This window comes from Hippopotamus amphibius, chromosome 16 (assembly GCF_030028045.1).
Source record: "Hippopotamus amphibius kiboko isolate mHipAmp2 chromosome 16, mHipAmp2.hap2, whole genome shotgun sequence".
Lineage (NCBI taxonomy): Eukaryota > Metazoa > Chordata > Mammalia > Artiodactyla > Hippopotamidae > Hippopotamus > Hippopotamus amphibius.
In genome coordinates, this window is record NC_080201.1 from 28,256,220 (window position 1) to 28,273,769 (window position 17,550).

A 17,550-nucleotide genomic window follows, 5' to 3' on the forward strand; every position below is an offset into this window, starting at 1 on the left:
CTGTAGATTGCTTTGGGTAGTATTGACATCTTAACAATATTGTTCCCAAACTATGAACGCAGGACGTGTTTCCATTTACCGGTATCATCTTTAATTTCTCCCAGCCACATTTTCTAGTTTTCAGCATACAAGTCTTTTGTCTCCTTGGTTAAGTTTATTCCTACATATTTTATTCTTTCTGATACTATTGTAAGTGGTATTATTGTCTTAATTTCCTTTTTGGATTGGTCAGCGTTAGTGCATAGAAACACAACTGATTTTTATGTGTCGTAGCCTATGACTTTGGTGAATTTTTTAGTTCCCATTGGCCTGATTTTTTAATGATCAAATTAGTTGCCACCATTTAAACCTTAGTGAAGTTCATATAAAAATCTCGACTTCCTTTTTTTGTCATAAAATATTGGAAGATGCAGCACCTCTGGGCTGGCATTTCCATGTGGCACCCACTGCCTGGAGCCCAGCAGCAGCTCCTGCCTTTGGCGGAAGTGAGCAACCTTCAGCACGCCCCGGCGTCCACCACCTCTGCTGCCCCATGCCCTACCTGATGCCTCACTCACAGAGCCTGCTTCTCCTGGCCCCTCGTGCATTCAGTGCTCTTTTTTACATGTTTTACTGAGCACCTGCTGTCTGCCAGGCACTGTTCTAGGCACTGGGAGTACAGCACCGACGCAACAGACAAACATCCCTGCCTTCACAGACTTCATTCCAGTAAGAGAACTTACTACCTGCTGGGTCCTGTCCTAAGCACTTCGCATATGTTTTCTCATGTAATCTCACTAATTCTCCAGACCACGTCCGCGAGGTAGCCTCATGCTATTGCTAAGGAATTGGAGAGACACAGTGGGGTTGAGACATGTCGGAGGTTGTCCGGCCAGTAGGGTGACGTCTGTGTTAGAAACCTGGGCAGTCCGGCCTGAGAGTCCGTGTTCCCAATGCCCCTCCGTGGCAGAAGGACTCAAAGGTGAGAACTTAGCAGTGGAGGCCGGGTGGGTTGGATGTAGCCAGACGGGCCTGCTCAGTAGTCATGTATGTATGTAGCCAGGAGTCAGGTCTCCAGGAGGGGGAGTGTGTTGGGGACAGGAAGGGGTGCTTCCTGGGGCTGCCCCTTGGGCCTCTGGGCCGTGTTTCCTTGGGGCCGTGTGGGTCCTCGGCCCTCTTGTCTCCCCGCCTCAGCAACGCCTTGGTCTTGCCACTGGGAGAACTCTCCGCTCCTCGGAAGACAGCTGATGGTGGAGGGCCAGGCTCAGTGGGAGGTAGGGGGAATCAGCAGGCGGTCTGCGTCAAGAGGAGCAGACAGCTGGGAAGACGCAGGCTGGCAAGGGCAGCCCCACTCCCTGCTGAGGCTGCTTCTGCCGGGAGATGTTACGTGTGGGTTGGCATCAGGTCAGCAGACAGGCCCCAGCTCCCAGCTCTCCCCCAAGGCCCCCCTGCACCAGGCCTGTGGCTCAGTTTCTCTGGATGACGAGGAGCCTGAGACCAGGGAGAGCTGCTGCACAAACCCTGCTGTCCCGGGGGCCACAGCAGCCTGTCAGGAGCCTGCGTGCCCCTCTGGCCTGGTGCTTTGCCTTCGGGAGTGCACCGCCCCCTCGCCGTCGCTTCCCGTGCTCATTGCGTGTCTGCAGTGTGCTGGGCACCTCCCGACGAGCGGATGGAGAAGGTCCCTCTCCTCTTTGCGTACAGATACAGGTAGCGACGCTGACTCGGAGCTGTGCTGGGTGGGTGAAGGAGGTGCCTGCAGGGGCCCCTGCAGCCGAAGGCCAGGTTCACCCTCAGCGCCTTGTCTCTGCTCCAAGCCAGCCTCCTGTCTATGGTTCTGTCTCTGTCTCCTTTGCCCACTGTTTTCCCCGACTCTGAGGGACTCACCTGTTCTCCCTCCCAGGCTGGGAGAAATCTGCCGTCTTCCCCTGGGCAGCACGTCCCCTTAGTTCCCAGCCCCTAATGGAGCTGCCGGCCGGGGCGCAGCCACCACGCACCACGGGGTGGTTTGTGCCTGACCGGACACCCCGCGGTGTCGGTGGGCTGTGTCCCCCTGCTGCCCGAGACGAGCCAGGAGATGACAAGTGTCTGACATCTTTGACAAAAGGGGTCTTTTACAGCCTCTTCCTCACCCTCCCACCCCACCCCACCCAGCCTGCCCGGTTGGGCAGCCACCTCCTTTCGGGGCGCCCCTCCGGAATTCCAGACGAAGGCCAGGAACACCCAGAGTTCTGATTGTGATGTAAGAAGAGAACAGGAACTGGGCTGCAGGCAGGTGGCAGGCAGGCCTTCTGACTCCCAGGTAAACACTGGAAGACCCCACTTTCGCTGCGTCGCGTCTGAGTGGTCTGAGTGCGAGCGGCGTTGGCGACAAGCGAGGTCCGAGCACACCCAGCCGGGTGCTGAGGAAGCAGCCTGTCTGGCGCGCAGGCCGGCTCCGTGCAAGCGGATCTTCCTGGGGTGATTTCTGAGGGAGGGGAGGGAGGTGGGGGACCCCAGCCCTGCAAAAGGAGGTGGACTGCACCTATTTCAGGGTGGGGGGGAGTGCAAGCGGAATATGTATTCTTAGAGACGTAAAAATTATTGCAAATCATAAAAAATTTGTCAAACGTAATTCTGTAGTCCAGAGCCCTCTACTTTTATGTATTGCATACGCTGTTTTGTTTTTGGATTTTTCTTTGAATTAATATGTTGAGGAGCCTTTCCCCACGTCATTTAAAACTCTTGATAAACAGAAGCGTAACGACGACACAATAGTCTATGAGCACGTATACCGTAATCCACCCAGCCATTCCCCTCATGTTGGGCATTCAGGTTATTCCCAATTTCATGACTAAGGAATGAAAGGCTGCCTTATTCAGACCGGCCCTCACTCCCCTCTAGGGCAAAGGAACTGAGCATTCCGTGCGCCAGGCTCTTAACGGGGCATTGGGCTGGGCAGAGAAGTGGCATAGGCTTTGCTGCCTGGCCTGGTCCATGCCCAGTGCATTGCTAGGAAGGAGCATGCTGGTGGAGGAGGTGACAGAGGTGACCTTCTCAAGTGCAGCCCTTACATCACCTGCTTGCCCACCAGGAGGCCTTGGGCAGCCAGGGTGGGCCTCCCAGCCCCTCGTTGGGTCTTGTGTCTTGGAATCCGCATCCCCAGCTACGAGCGAGCAGAGCTGGTGTCACTGGCCTTTTCCTCGGAGGTAGGGTCGTGCCTGTGGCCCACTTCCTCCCCCAACTTGCCCAGAGAAGCAGAGGCCGACTTTTGGTCCAGCCACTCTCTGCAGCCCCAGGAGATGGTCGGCTCTGAGCTCGTATGCCCACAGACTGTCGATGACGTCTCAGCCATATGTAGCAGGGAGATTTTACACACACCCCAAAAATCCCAGTGTCTGGCATCTCTTGAAAGTCAGAAGTTTGGTGACACTGGGCCTGTGTCCCACCAGCTGCAGTCGTCTGCCTCCTTCAGGTGGATCTTGGGCATTCAGTCCTGCACGGCCCCTCACCCGCCTTACTTGGCTGGTGGCCCCGTAGGCAGTGGGCTGTGTCTCCTGATGTTTAGGAACAAGAGCGCAATGCTTCGTGGCCTGCTTGTGCAAACCACACCTCCTCATCTTCCACGGAGGGAGTCTGACTCTTGCTGTGCCGTTCCCAAGGTTCTGTGTGGTCATCACAGCATGTTCTGCAAGAAAAACCTAAACATGCTCTGAGGAATGCTGCTGCCAAAGTCTTTGTCTGCATTTTGCTTTATTTCCCGGGGAGAGGTTCCTGGAGGGGACTGACGTGGAACCAGGGTCTAGGCCTGCGGGGAGGGCAGCCAGCCGTCCTGGGATCCTGCTCCCTCAGGGCTGGTTCCCCCTCTCGGCGCTCTCGCTGAGCCAGGTCAGCCTTGCCTCCTGATGGGGTGTGATGGGGTGCACACCCCTTCTCTTTCTAACAGCTTCCACTGGCCACGGCTCTCCGGCAGGGCAGACCAAGAACCAGGGTGGATGCAGGTCCCAGATGTGCCCTGGTCACTGGCAGGCCCGTTTCCACAGACAGACTCACTAGGAACCACTCAAAGTAGAAAATTCTAGGGGGTGGTCCAGGACCGATCCAGGTTTTGTCGTGCCTGGAGTTTACACACTTACAAATACAAAAGTAGGTACAGGCCTGGGCAGGGGCCCGTGCAAGGCAGGTGTCCTGAGGGTCAGCCTCCTGAGTCCCCGGCAAGCTGCCCCTGGCGTGGACCCAAGGTGGCGCAGGGGTCACCTCTACTGCACTCGCTCCCCACGCTCTCCTGTGAGCCCAGGCTGGCTGGTCCTGTGATGGGAGAGGGTGCTGAGAGCTGTCAGGACCAGGCCAGGTGCCTTGCACTTAGGGTCCCAGGTGTGGCCTGATGCTTGAACACAGGGAGGACCGGGGCTGTGGGTTTGGACGAGAGGCCCGGGTGTGGGCTTCAGGAGAGGAACCAGGCTCAGCGTGCCCTGGCTTTGTGCTGGCAGGTGGAACACCTCAAGGAGAAGCTCATAAGCCAGGCCCAGGAAGTGAGCCGCCTTCGATCGGAGCTGGTGAGCCCGACAGCGCCATCCTGACGGGGTGGGCGGGCGGGGATGCTCCTCACATACTTGTCACCACTCACTGTGCCCACGAGGCCGTGTGACCCGTAACACAAGGGGGGGGTTAATTCTTGTTTGCTGATGTAAAGTAGGAGTGTGAATTCTGGGTATAAATTTGACTTTCCTTGTTACTTTCACACTCAGGAAAATAGAATGAAAGGGGTGGGGTGCAGCCGAGAGCAGTTCCTCTCTCACCACCCTCCTCCAGCTCTTCCCCTCCTCTGCCTTTACCTTTGTCTTTATCTTCTCTGGAGCCCCTTCTCTCTTCTCTCTGTCCATCACTGGCCTTTCTATCTCTTTTCTCCTCTCTCTTTCTCCCCACCTCTCCCCTCTCCGCTGCCCCTGCACTGTCTCTGCCTCCCTGCTCCGTCCTTCCCCTGGATCTGCCTTGCCACGTGCCCCCCTGGCTCTCTGCAGGGAGGCACCGACTTGGAGAAGCACCGGGACCTGCTGATGGTGGAGAATGAGCGACTGAGGCAGGAGATGCGGCGCTGCGAGGCAGAGCTGCAGGAGCTGCGGGCCAAGCCGGCGGCCCCCTGCACGGGCTGCGAGCACAGCCAGGTGGGGCCAGGCCCAGGGTGGTCCCGGGGGGCTCGATTCCCAACAGTCACCCCAATTCCTCACGCTGACTCCTGCCTGCTGGTCTCACACCTGTCCTGGCCCCCGTGCCTCCGTGGCCGTCTGTCTGCAGGAGAGCGCCCAACTCCGCGACAAGCTGTCCCAGCTACAGCTGGAGGTGGCGGAGAACAAAGGCGTGCTGTCAGAGCTGAACCTGGAGGTGCAGCAGAAGACCGACCGGCTGGCCGAGGTGGAGCTGCGGCTCAAGGACTGCCTGGCCGAGAAGGCGCAGGAGGAGGAGCGGCTCAGCCGGCGCCTGCGCGACAGTCACGAGACCATCGCCAGCCTGCGGGCCCAGTCGCCACCTGTCAAGGTGAGCCTGGGGCCAGGCAGCCTCATGCAGTGCCCTGTGCATACCTGGCCATACCTCGCCTCTGGTCCTGGGAGCCCAGGATGAGCCAGACGTAGGAGGGGCTTGTCTTGGTGGATCCGTGGGTGTGAGGGCTTGAAGGAAACCTTCCGGGTCTGCTCTCAGCCTGGCCCCTCCCCCTTCTTGCTGTCCAGGGCCAGGCCATGTAGGCATCTAGCAGCCAATGCTGGAGGTGCCCGCTGTGTGCTAGGCATGGACGTGATGTATCACTAGATTCTGCCCTTGTCTTTGCCCTTCTTGTCTGTTTGTGCCCAGTCTTGGGCCACAGCCAGGCTCCCAGTGGACTCATTACGATGAGAAGATTCCAGGAGGCCCTCGCAGCATCCTGGAGAGCCAAGACCTCTGGGCTCCTCTAGTTTTTCCTGTGGGCTGTTGGTGCGATGTTCCTGAGGGTCCCCCCAGGGTCCCAGGGTGAGGGCAAGGCGCCCACACACCTCCGTGTGTCTGCCCCTCCCTCCCCTCACAGTACGTCATCAAGACGGTGGAGGTGGAGTCGTCCAAGACCAAGCAGGCCCTCAGTGAGTCCCAGGCCCGGAACCAGCACCTGCAGGAGCAGGTGGCCATGCAGAGGCAGGTGCTGAAGGAGATGGAGCAGCAGCTGCAGAGCTCGCACCAGCTGACCGCACAGCTCCGGGCGCAGGTGTGTGGGCCACGCGACGGGGCGCGTGTCTGTTGGGGCAGCATGTGCACTCCGGGTCCCAGCGCCAGAGGCCAGCCTTCGGCACAGTGCAGCAGCTGAGCACTTGGGGTCCGACAGACCCGGGTTCCAGTCCCTTGTCTCCCCGCTGGCCGTGTGACCAAGGGCAAGTTTCTGTTTCCTCATCTATAAAATGATCTGATCACAGAACCCACCTCCCAGTGGGGCTCGACCTAATCGCATGGGTCCGGCACACACGCCCTTGGAAGGGTGCTCTAGTCAGTATCATAACAAATGCTGTCCCCTGCTCTCCAGGGGCCCGTGGCTTGTGACCTATTACGTGCTGGGACCCAGGTTGGTGCTGGGCTGATGCCAGGAAGTAGCTGCACGGAGGTCCCCGCCCTTTCAGGGAGAGACACGGCCATCCTACCCCAGCAGTGTGTGTGTTCACGCGTGCAAGGCGTGACGGGCGGGGCTCCCCTCCCTCCGTGGCGCACAGCACTGAGCTTCTGGCCCTGGCCTCAGATCGCCATGTACGAGTCGGAGCTGGAGCGGGCACACGGGCAGATGCTGGAGGAGATGCAGTCCCTGGAGGAGGACAAGAACCGGGCCATCGAGGAGGCCTTCGCCAGAGCCCAGGTGGAGATGAAGGCCGTGCACGAGAACCTGGCAGGTGAGCCGTCCGGCTGGGCCCCAGCCTGCCCCTCGCCACGGCCCTTCACCCTGCCTGCCTCTCACTCCTTGTGTCTCCCTAGGCGTCCGGACCAACCTGCTGACACTGCAGCCGGCGCTGCGGACCCTGACCAATGACTACAACGGGCTCAAGCGTCAGGTGCGCGGCTTCCCGCTGCTGCTGCAGGAGGCCCTCAAGAGTGTCAAGGCCGAGGTGAGCGCAGGCCGTGGGGGGCAGCGCCGGGAGAGGCCCTGGAGCCCCTGGGCAGACGCAGCAGCCACCCAGCGCGCTCTTCCCAAACTCAGACTAAGCCCCCGGATGGCAGCTCCCCTCCCCACACACACACTGCCATCCTCAAACCATTTGAAACACAGTCTGGTCATGGGTAGGTATTTGGGTATTTGTCTTGTTATGACTCTTTAAACCAAACATGTCACATATATCTTTATATCCCATACGTGCTGTGAATATCTTTATATCTCAAACATGCTACACATATCCTTACATCTGTTAGGTTTAATTTCATTTTTTTCAAGCTGTACTTGTGCGGTATGAGAATAGCCAGTGTCTCTTAAGTGCCTCCTACGTGCTGAGCCTTTTATAGCCGTCAGCTCCTTGAATTTGCATGACAGCTCTGCAGGATGGAGACATATACTTTGGGAATCGAAAATAGTTCTTCTCCTTTAAAAAATTATGTCAGTGATTCACAGACATGTTGAAAGTACAAACCTCACAGAAGGACATTCAGATGGAAAGAAAAAGCCTCTCTGCCACCCAGCCCGCTCCCCTAAGGAGGCCTGTCTCCCAGCATTTCCCCCAAAGGGTGTTCTGAGCATGATGGAAACTATAGACATACATGTACATGTACACACACGTCCCTTTCACCCAGCAAAGGGCAGCAGGTGTACACGTGGGCTGCATCTTATTTCTTTTCCTTATGAAATGTAACTTGGAGATCTTTATCTACTGGTTCCTATAGATCCATGAGTTAAATGTTGTTATCCCCATTTTACAGATGAGAAAATTGAGGCTTGAAGACATTGAGCCTGTTGCTTCTGGTCCCCCAGCTCTTCGGGGTAGATCTGGGATTTGGGTCCAGCTGAATTCTGGAGTCCAGAGCTGGTGCTGTGGAGCGAGGGCTGAGTCCCGGCTCTGTGCTTATCAGCAGGGCAACCTTGAGATTGGCTTAGCCTTTCCAGGGCTCAGTTTCTTCCTCTGTAAAATGGGCCTGGTTGTGGTACCTAACCCAGAGGGGTTACTGGGAAAATCTGATGCGCGACAGTGCATGTCAGGTACTCAGCCCAGGGCAGTGGGGTGTGGGGGGGGCGGGGGGTGGGCCGGCAGCCAGACGAGCAGGGTGGGTGGGGCTGGCCCCCTGACGGTGCTGCGCTTCCCCCCCCAGATCGGCCAGGCCATCGAGGAGGTCAGCTGCAACAACCAGGAGCTGCTGCGCAAGTACCGCCGGGAGCTGCAGCTGCGCAAGAAGTGCCACAACGAGCTCGTGCGGCTGAAAGGTGACTGCTGGGTGGGCTGCGGGCGCCCGTGGAGGGGGCCCTGACCCGCCTTGGAGGGGGTCCTGTCCTTCCCCACGGCCCCCAGCACCCCTCCTTGGAGCTGTTCCCTGTCACCCAGGAGCTACTGTAACTCCCTCTTCGTAGATAAGGAAACTGAGGCACAGCGATGTGACAGGGAATTTGCTCAAAATTGCATGGCTGGTGAATGGTCCACCTTGGATCTGTTCGACTCTGAAGCCTTTGCCCAATGCCCACGGCAGGCTTCCAGGTGGCACAGGGGTGGGGCATTGAAGCACTGGTGTTGGGTGGCGGGGATGCCACCTGTTCTGATCTAGGGCCTGGTCCAGCTCGAGAAACAACACAAAGATGCACAAAGGTTCACTGCACAGAGGTCTAGGGAGCGTCTGCTCTGTGCCAGGTGCTTCCAGACACTGAGGATTTGGCCGTGGGCCCCACAGAATCCGTCCCTGCCCTCACGGTGCTCCCTTCAGCGGGGGGAGTGGACAGTGACCATTAATCACCCAGAGAACCCTATCACTACCCTTTACGCAGACTGCGGAGGGGCCCTGAGAGCCCCTGGGTGTCTGACAGTTGAGGGTGTCGAACAAGCTTCCTGTAGGAGGTGAAACCAGGGCTGAGACCTGGACTGTGAGTTGGAGTGGACAGGTGGAGGGAAGGTGGGGCCATGCTAGATGTGATGGGGAGTTTTCTCTTCATTCCAGGAGCTCTGGGATCCCACCCAAAGCCTTGAAGCAAGGGAGTGGCACGATCAGATCTGTGCCTCAGACACCCCTGGGGCAGCCCGGTTACCTGTACCCATTCAATGTGCAACCAGTCGTCTACCTTCTGCCTGGTCCTCTCTGCCCATCTGATTCCCAAGTCCTGTCCTGGCATTCACAGGACATTCTAGAGCGATAGAATAAGCCCCTTATCTCACTGGGATCCAAGCCCCTTGTTGTGTACGTGAGGAAACTAAAGTCCAGATGTGTAAAGAATTGTCCATTTTGGTATCCCACCCAAATTGGGTGCAGTGTCTGACCTTTCTTCCATGTCCTCAGGCTGAGACTCCTACCCTCAACTGGTTTGCTCAGCAAAAAAAAGTATTGATATGTTAATTCACACTATAGTGGGAATGACTAACAACAGCTTTGTGGGCCACCTTGCCCTTGGAGGCCTTACTTAGAAGGCAGAAGGCTCTTGAGCCACTAGCCTACTGCGGACACCAGTGGACACCAGGGTGGAGGCATTCTGGTCTTGATCTGGCCTGTACCCTTCCCTTCTCCCCTGCGCAATCCAGGGAACATCCGGGTGATTGCCCGTGTCCGGCCAGTCACCAAAGAGGATGGAGAAGGACCTGAGGCGACCAATGCTGTGACCTTTGATCCCGACGATGACTCCATCATTCACTTGCTGCACAAGGGAAAGCCTGTCTCCTTCGAGCTGGACAAGGTCTTCTCCCCGCAGGCCTCACAGCAGGACGTGAGTGTGGCCCTGCAGGGAGAGGGACAGAGAACAGTGGAGGGAGGGGGAGACAGACTCACCTCACCCGAAGGGGGAGAAATGGTGGGGACTGGACAAAAATAAGTATCAGGGAGGGGAGGCAGGATGGAGAGGCCCAGGGCTCCACAGTTCCTCTCTCTTCACCTCTGGGAGAGAGAAGAGGGTGGGAAGGTAAACTGAGGGCTTTGGAAGCCTTTGCAGATCCACGCACAGCCTAGGGCACCCACATGGCCCCGCCCATCCTCACACCCACACCCACTCTTGGGCCCATCCCACCCATGTGACCACTCACCCCACAGCCACACCCACTCTCATGGCCCCGCCCATCCGCAGTATCCTGGCTTGCATGGAGGCAGACCCCTCCAGCCCGGAGCACCTCCTGTATCAGTCCCTTGGGTCTTCCTAGGGACTCCCACGCTGCCCCTCAGGCCTCAGTGAGGAGCCCTCACCTGTGTGAGCCAGGTGTTCTCAGCATCTGCTCTTCCCTCGTCTCTGCCAGGGTCAACCTGGGAGGCCTGTTTTGTCTGTGCCCTCCTGTCCCCATGCTGGGCTTTAGCTTTGCCTCTGTCCTTTGTCGCCGGCTGGCAGGCAGCTGGTGCAGGTGCCAGGCACGTGCCGGCAATGCCTTCATTTGCTGACCCACCTTGAGATGGGGAGAAGCTGAGCTCCTGGACTGGGCTGGGCGACCCCTTCCTCCGGGGCTGGTGGGCAGTAATTACTGCCCTGACTTCCCTTCCATCTTTCGGCAGTGAGGTTGTCCACAATGCCTAGTGTTAGGTGACTCATTGGTCACAGATTCCTCCACGGTGAGCCGGTTGCCCACGATACCACGTGCCATGTTGTTGCTGAAGGAGGGGAGCGGAGGAGGGAGGGGGCTGGTAGGGGCCCCTGGCGGCCCTGCACCCTCCATCCCACGTCCCCTCTACAGGTGTTCCAGGAGGTGCAGGCCCTGATCACCTCCTGCATCGACGGCTTCAACGTCTGCATCTTTGCCTACGGCCAGACGGGTGCTGGCAAGACATACACGATGGAGGTGGGTTCCTGCTGGACTGGGCAGGTTCTCAGTGAAGACCACGCCCTTGCTGCCGTTGGTAGGGGCTCCCCTCAATGGTCTCGAGGTTCTGCGTGGGGTGTGTTTTGCCTCACTTGGTCTTCTCAGCCACCTTGGAGCAGAGCCCATAATTATCCGTGTTAGCCTCGAGGCACCAGGCCTGACGAGAGGGGTGCTCTGCCCAGGCACATGGTCCCAGTAGGTATTGGGGAGCGGAGGGTGTGCTGACAACAACCTCTGGGCTCAGAGTCCAGGGCAGATTGCTGTGACGTCTCTCAGGATTGGCTTTCATTTCACCCATGGACATTTATTGGGCTCCTGTTGTATGGCTGCCATACTGGGCCTGGGGGGTGTCAGGATGAATGAGGGGGGATCTGGGTCCTCAAGGAGATCCCCGGGCAGTGGGAGAGACTGGCCAGTGAAGGCTGTCTTGGGGCGCCCAGCTCTTACCTGCAGCTCCTGGGCCCTCATCTCCCCACCTGTGCCACCCCCCTGTCCACGGGATATGGCTGGGAATGGAGGGCAGGTTGAAAGGAGGAGAATCTCGACGGTAGATAAAAATGGAAAGCTGGTCCCGGGGGTGTCTTTGGTGTGTTCGCATTGCCCTGGCTCTTAAGGGGGTGCTGTGGGATTCTTCAAGTAGGAGGGGAGGGCAGGTGTCCTGGTGTCTCAACAAGGTGCGTGAGAGGGCCCCACTGGCCCAGGCTGTCAGGCACCCTTTCGGGAGGCTGCTGTGATGGTCCTTTCTCCTCCAATCTGGACCTTCCTTTCCCTCAGTTCTTGGATTGGCTAGACTGGTTAGTGGAGGTCAGGCCAAGCAAGATGGGGGATGAAGGAGACGGGGTGTGTGGTGCAGCACCTTCTAGGCTCCCAGCTCTGTCTTGGGTGCTCAGAGTCGAGATGACCACCAGGGGGCATCCATCCTCCACCACGTCCCTGCTGAGGCCGGATGTGCACCAGACGCCGTGCCTGGGGCTGGGGCACGGCCGGGACCAGAGTGCCTGCCCCCACGGAGCCAGCCCACCAGGGGGGAGACAGCCGTGCACACGGCTCATCAGGATGTGTCCTGTCAGGTGCTAGGGAGAAAATACAGCCAGGTATGAGGAACCAGCAGTGAGGGTGGGATGGGGTGTTTGGTGGGGGAGGAAGCCTCCCGGAGGAGGTGACATTGGTGCAGACACCTAAGCCAGTCACAGACAGGAGTGTGGGGAAGAGCAGTCCAGGCAGAGGGACCAGCAGGGCCGCGACCACGAGGCTGGAGTGTGCTGGGGAGGGTACTGAGGCCTGGCAAGGAGGCCCCAGTGGCAGACGCAGATGTGGGGGTGGAAGGTGAGGACTCCAGATTTCTTGCTAGAAAGGCCCGCCAGCCCATCCGGCCCCAGGTCACCTGCCAGCTCTGCTTGCGCCTCCCCTGCAGCACCCGTAGAGCCTGGCTCACGGCCTCCCTGGCATTGAGCCCCGCTCTGGGCAGTGGCAGGGAAGTCACACATTCCCAGTGCCCCCTCCCAGGTGGCCCACCAGGGCCAGGTATCTGTCACTAGCTCCTGCGTGCAGGCCCAGGCCAGGCACTTCACCTGGTGCTCTGCTTTAAATCTCAGGCCCAATCCTGGCAGGATGGGGGCCATTTTAAAGGTGGGGAAACTGAGGCTCAAGGAGGTGAAGTTGCTTGTAGCTAATGGAGGGCGTTTTGGGAGGCATGCAGGTGGGGAGCTTCGGCCAGGGAGGCTGGCCTGTGAGGGGTAGCCAGAGGAGGTGGGGACCACAGACACCATGTGAGCATCTTGCAGGGGCCAGCCCATGTGGTAGGGAGAGGCGTGGCTCACCAGAGCCTTGGTTCTGCCCCCAGGGGACCCATGAGAACCCAGGCATCAACCAGCGGGCCCTGCAGCTGCTCTTCTCCGAGGTGCAGGAGAAGGCGTCCGACTGGGAATACACCATCACTGTCAGCGCGGCCGAGATCTACAACGAGGTCCTCAGGTGAGGGACTCTGGGGTGGGGGCCCTCAGGTGGGAGCTGCATGTCCTGACTTGGCCCAGGGGATTCACTGGTCCCAGGCTCCTCCCTCGCATTAGCAGGGAGGGGGGAGGAGGGCCCTCTGAGCCCACCTGGGATACCCAGACAAAGGCACTCCTTTTCCCCTTGAAGTGTCCTCACCTACCTGCAGGCTGTGTCAGGTGAGGAAAAATGAGAGTGGGTTCTGTGGGGGGTGGGGGGGGGACCTGCCCACAGGCGCTCAGTGCATCACGGGGCCAGAAGTAGCACCACTCCAGGACTTCTGGGAAACATTCTGTCTCTGCCCTGCAGGAGGGGAGCTGGGGGTGGGGGAGAGGGAGGGGCTTAGCCCCTGGTCCAGGGCTTCCGGAAGTGTGATGGTTGGAACGTTCCAGGCTGGGGTGGGTGCAGTGCAGACAGAAGGCAGACCAGGAGGAGGGAGTGACTGTGCTTCCTGCCCTCAGGGACCTGCTGGGGCAGGAGCCCCAGGAGAAACTGGAGATCCGGCTGTGCCCAGACGGCAGCGGGCAGCTGTATGTGCCAGGGCTGACGGAGTTCCGGGTGCAGAGCGTGGGAGACATCAACAAGGTGTGGGGCCGGGGGCGGGGCCAGGGGCGGGGCAGCGCTGGGAGGCCCCGCCCACGGCAGAGCTGCCCGGGAGGAGGGCAGACCCGGACTGGGAGGCAGGCTCTGCCGGGTCCCCAGGCCTCTCGGAGCCTGTTTCCTCCCCAGGGCGAGGCAGAGGGTGACGCCCCGTCACGGGGCTGCTGGGGACGGGGATTCTGAAGCCCCCATGCCAGACGCTGTGCCTCTACCCTCCCCACGCCCTGCCCCCAGGTGTTTGAGTTCGGCCACACCAACCGCACCACAGAGTTCACCAACCTGAACGAGCACAGCTCGCGCTCGCACGCCCTGCTCATCGTGACGGTGCGCGGCGTGGACTGCAGCACTGGCCTCCGCACCACAGGTGAGGGAGGGCCCTGCCCGCCTGGCCTGAGCGCCCCCGTCCCTGCCTCTCCCGGGGTGGCCTTGACCTGCCCAGCGCCCTCCCTGCAGGGAAGCTGAACCTGGTGGACCTGGCCGGCTCCGAGCGTGTGGGCAAGTCGGGGGCCGAGGGCAGCCGCCTGCGGGAGGCACAGCACATCAACAAGTCGCTGTCGGCCCTGGGGGACGTCATTGCTGCCCTGCGCTCCCGCCAGGGCCACGTGCCCTTCCGCAACTCCAAGCTCACCTACCTGCTGCAGGACTCACTCAGTGGGGACAGCAAGACCCTCATGGTGGTGCAGGTGAGGGCCTCAGGTGGGCCGGACAGGGTAGCCATGAGCACGTAGGGGCTTGACCAGTGCCGAGAGCAGGGATTCCCACCCCTGCAGCCCAGGTACCCCCCCAGGTGTGCAGGGAAGAGCCTCTTAGCAGCAGCAGCTCGAGTCAGTGAGGCGTGCCCCCGTGCACCCTGTGCGTCGGGCAGGTCCCTCCATTTCTGCTCCCTTGGTTGCCCTCCTGCTCCCCTCCCTCCAGAGAGCCTTCTAGAGTCCCCTGGTTGTGAGCTCACTCCGGTGCCCCTTCCAGTTCTGTGAGGGCTGCCGGCTGGCTGGGTGGGGAGTGAGCTCTCGTGTCCCCTAGGTGTCCCCCGTGGAGAAGAACACCAGTGAGACGCTCTACTCCCTCAAGTTTGCTGAGAGGGTGCGCTCCGTGGAGCTGGGCCCCGGGTCCCGCAGGGCAGAGCTTGGGTCCTGGTCCAGCCAGGAGCATCTAGAGGTACGGGGAGCGCCGCAGGCCTGCCTTGGGCCAGCTCTGGGTCAGAGACTTCCCAGTCATGGGCGGAGGGGAGGACAGTGTGGAGTGGTGGAGGAGGGGAAGATACCAGAGGGGGTGGAGCCAGAACGTGAACCCAAACCCAGCAGCCTCTTTAGTCCATGTGTTTGTTCTTGGCCTCAGAGGTACCTGTGGGGGTCATCAGCTAGTTGGAGGTGGGGGGGGGGGTGGTGTGTAGGCCAGCACACAGGTGCTCAGTATTAACTAGTTTATGTTCTCATCCCTTCCCCATGGTTATTGTATCCTCGTCATATCCATCTTGCAGATGAGGTTTCTGGTGGCTGGGGAGGGGAAACACATTGGGGCGGGGTGGGGGGGGGGCAGACCCAGGGCAGCAGGTCCCGCCCACCTGCCCTTCTCTGCCCACAGTGGGAGCCAGCTTGCCAGACGCCACAGCCCTCGGCACGAGCCCATTCGGCCCCTGGGTCTGGGACCAGTAGCCGCCCAGGCTCCATCAGGAGGAAGCTGCAGCCCTCGGGTGAGTCTTCAGGGAGTGGGCCAGGCTGCCCTTATCTGAATGGGCTTTTTCTTTTCTTTCCTTTTTTTCCCCCCAAGTTTATAAAACTTCTCCAGAACCTGTTTCACAACCTTCCCTGGCCCTGGGAAGTAGGGCAGACAGCGCGGGGTCCATTTTACTGATGGGAAATTGAAGGGCCCTTGCAGAGAGGGTACTGTAAGGAGGAGCCCAACCCTCTGGGCTCCTAGCAAGGCTGCTGATGTGAGGCCCAGGACAGAGTCCTCTGATTCTCAGAGGCTGAGCTGGCTGGGCTCATGCAAGTCACGCCCCCCCAAGGCAGACCTCAGCTCCTGGGGGTGGACAGGACAGGGCTCACCTGTCCCAGATGAGGAGTAGGCCAGGCCACAGGACTAGAATCCAGGGCGTCAGCCCCCAGCGTGGCCCGCTCACAGAAGGGCCTGGCACGTGTTTGAGTCTAAAGGGAGAGGGGGCAGCAGGGTCCTGGGGGCTCCTAGCCCAAGGCAGGCCCACCAGTGAGACACCTGTTGCTTTGATTTCAGCCTGACGGCTGGGGCTGCAGAGTCTCCAGGTGAGTGTGGGGCCAGCAGCCCAGGGCTGCCCGCCCACCCGCCTGCCTGGCCGCCTCGGGTCGCAGGGCTGTGCCGGGAAGCTGGCTGCTCAGGGCTGGGTCTGTGTTTGGCTGCCTGCTCTCTGTGTGCTTCCGCCCGGCTCCCTCCTGCTCTGGGACAGAGGCTGACAATCCTGGTGCTGACGACACCCTCCCTCTCCCGCAGGGAGGTCGAGGCCATTGCCCGTGTGATGGACACATCCACCCTGCCGGACCAGGGGCTGGGTCCCGACGCCTGGCTGGTCTGCTCCTGCTGCAGCGCCTGCAGCCTGCGAGGCAGAGGCCAGCGTGGAGGCTCCTCTTTCGCCCCGTCTCCCCTCAGAGATGAGGAACGTGTTCCGAAGGAAACAGTGTCTCTTGGTTGGGGCTCTCGGGCGCAAGTGGCACGGGCTGGAAGGGCAGGCCCGGGACATCAGAGCGGGCCCTCGTGGGGAGGGCGGGCGTGTGTGCGAGGGTGGGCTCTCGCCCGGGCTGCCCCCCCCCCCCCCCCCCAGCCTGCAGGGCCTCTCCCTAGTGGGGGGGCTGAGGAGCCCCCCGCCGGAAGGCACAGAAACCGTGGGAACTGGGCGGCTGGTGGGCAGCCCGGCCCCCCTCTTCGGCTCCCAGTGAGTGCAGCGTCTCACTGGGCATGTACACAGTGTTCCCAGCTAGACAGGAGCACGGCCCCTGCCACCGCGGGCCGGGCTGTATTTGTGGCCGGCAGGAGGCCAGCGGGCGAGGACCTTGCTGCTCCCCTCGTCTGCCTGGCATCAGGCTGTCTCCTTGCTCGCTGGCTTCTTGACATTTTCCTCCCTCTGAAATCCTATTTAAGAACTTTTGGAAGCTTAGCCATTTTTACTTATTAAAATAACCTTTTTACACAAGCACTGTCTGGAAGCGTTGGTCTTGTGAACCCCTGGTCAGATCACAGGGAGCAGGGCATTGGCACGTGCGGTTAGCTCCCCTCTGCCGGCTGGTCACCCACTAAGTGAGAAGCACGTTTTCTGAACATTCATGACCAGGAGGCCCCCCCCCCCCCCCAATCCTTATCAAGACTGACCCATACAACAGTGCTGTCACCTCCATCTTATAGATGGGAAACTCAGGCTCTCCAAAGGCTTGCCAAAAACCCAGCCAGAGCAGGCCCCCTCCACTGCCTGCCCTCTGCCCTGGCCTTGCCCCCTTGAGTGAACTGGCCACAGGTGAGTGCCACCCCCCGCCTCCCTCTAGCACCCCCACCACCAGTGCAGCACCACCCTGCTCCCCACCACGGGGGCTGTGCTGGCCTACACTTGGTCCTAGCCCTGGGGAAACGTGCCCCAGGATCAGTGAGGTCCTCCCACCAGCTGGGGCTGAGCCTGCTTCAGGAGGAGAAAGAAGGGATGACCCCTGGGTCAGGGGAGCTGTTCTGGCCAGCCAGCACTGGGGGCTCCTGCAGGGAGTAAAAGGTGTTTGGAGGATGGGGCAGCTGCCCTTCCAGTCCTGTCCCTGGAGACCTCCTGGGGGATGAGGGAGGGCGGTGGCTCTGGGTCAGTCTAGCAGTAGCCATGCCTGCAAGGCTGGGGTCCTGGCCCCCTGCAGAGAGTACAGCTGCTGGCTGGCCTTGGAGGCATCCACAGGACTGCTGGGAGTGTGGCTGAGACAGAGGGGATGGGCTGGTAAGCGCACGCCTCACCTGCTTCTCCTAGCCATGAAAGGGGGAGTTGCTAAGTGTGAACTTACCCCTTCCCGCGGGCCCATCACTCTGCTGCCCCCTG

At 60.1% G+C, this 17,550-nt stretch overlaps 1 protein-coding gene across 19 annotated transcripts in view; it reads left to right on the forward strand.

Moving 5' to 3' along the window:
- The window catches only part of KIFC3 (kinesin family member C3), a 56,449-nt gene extending 39,782 nt beyond the window's left edge, over positions 1–16,667 (forward strand). For 17 of the 19 annotated variants that reach the window (XM_057711248.1, XM_057711247.1, XM_057711245.1 and 14 more), the window contains 16 exons: positions 4,446–4,511; positions 4,977–5,120; positions 5,251–5,490; positions 6,014–6,187; positions 6,710–6,857; positions 6,940–7,070; positions 8,260–8,371; positions 9,669–9,850; positions 10,800–10,904; positions 12,769–12,899; positions 13,379–13,502; positions 13,752–13,881; positions 13,971–14,200; positions 14,538–14,672; positions 15,099–15,207; positions 15,981–16,667. In XM_057711248.1, the coding sequence (XP_057567231.1) occupies positions 4,446–4,511; positions 4,977–5,120; positions 5,251–5,490; positions 6,014–6,187; positions 6,710–6,857; positions 6,940–7,070; positions 8,260–8,371; positions 9,669–9,850; positions 10,800–10,904; positions 12,769–12,899; positions 13,379–13,502; positions 13,752–13,881; positions 13,971–14,200; positions 14,538–14,672; positions 15,099–15,207; positions 15,981–16,006 (2,187 nt within the window). In that variant the 3' untranslated portion in view covers positions 16,007–16,667. Of the gene's footprint in view, positions 1–4,445; positions 4,512–4,976; positions 5,121–5,250; positions 5,491–6,013; positions 6,188–6,709; positions 6,858–6,939; positions 7,071–8,259; positions 8,372–9,668; positions 9,851–10,799; positions 10,963–12,768; positions 12,900–13,378; positions 13,503–13,751; positions 13,882–13,970; positions 14,201–14,537; positions 14,673–15,098; positions 15,208–15,746; positions 15,776–15,980 lie in introns of those variants that run through there. The other 2 variants (XM_057711240.1, XR_009049653.1) reach the window with 2 other exon arrangements.
- Positions 16,668–17,550: the final 883 nt, after the last annotated feature.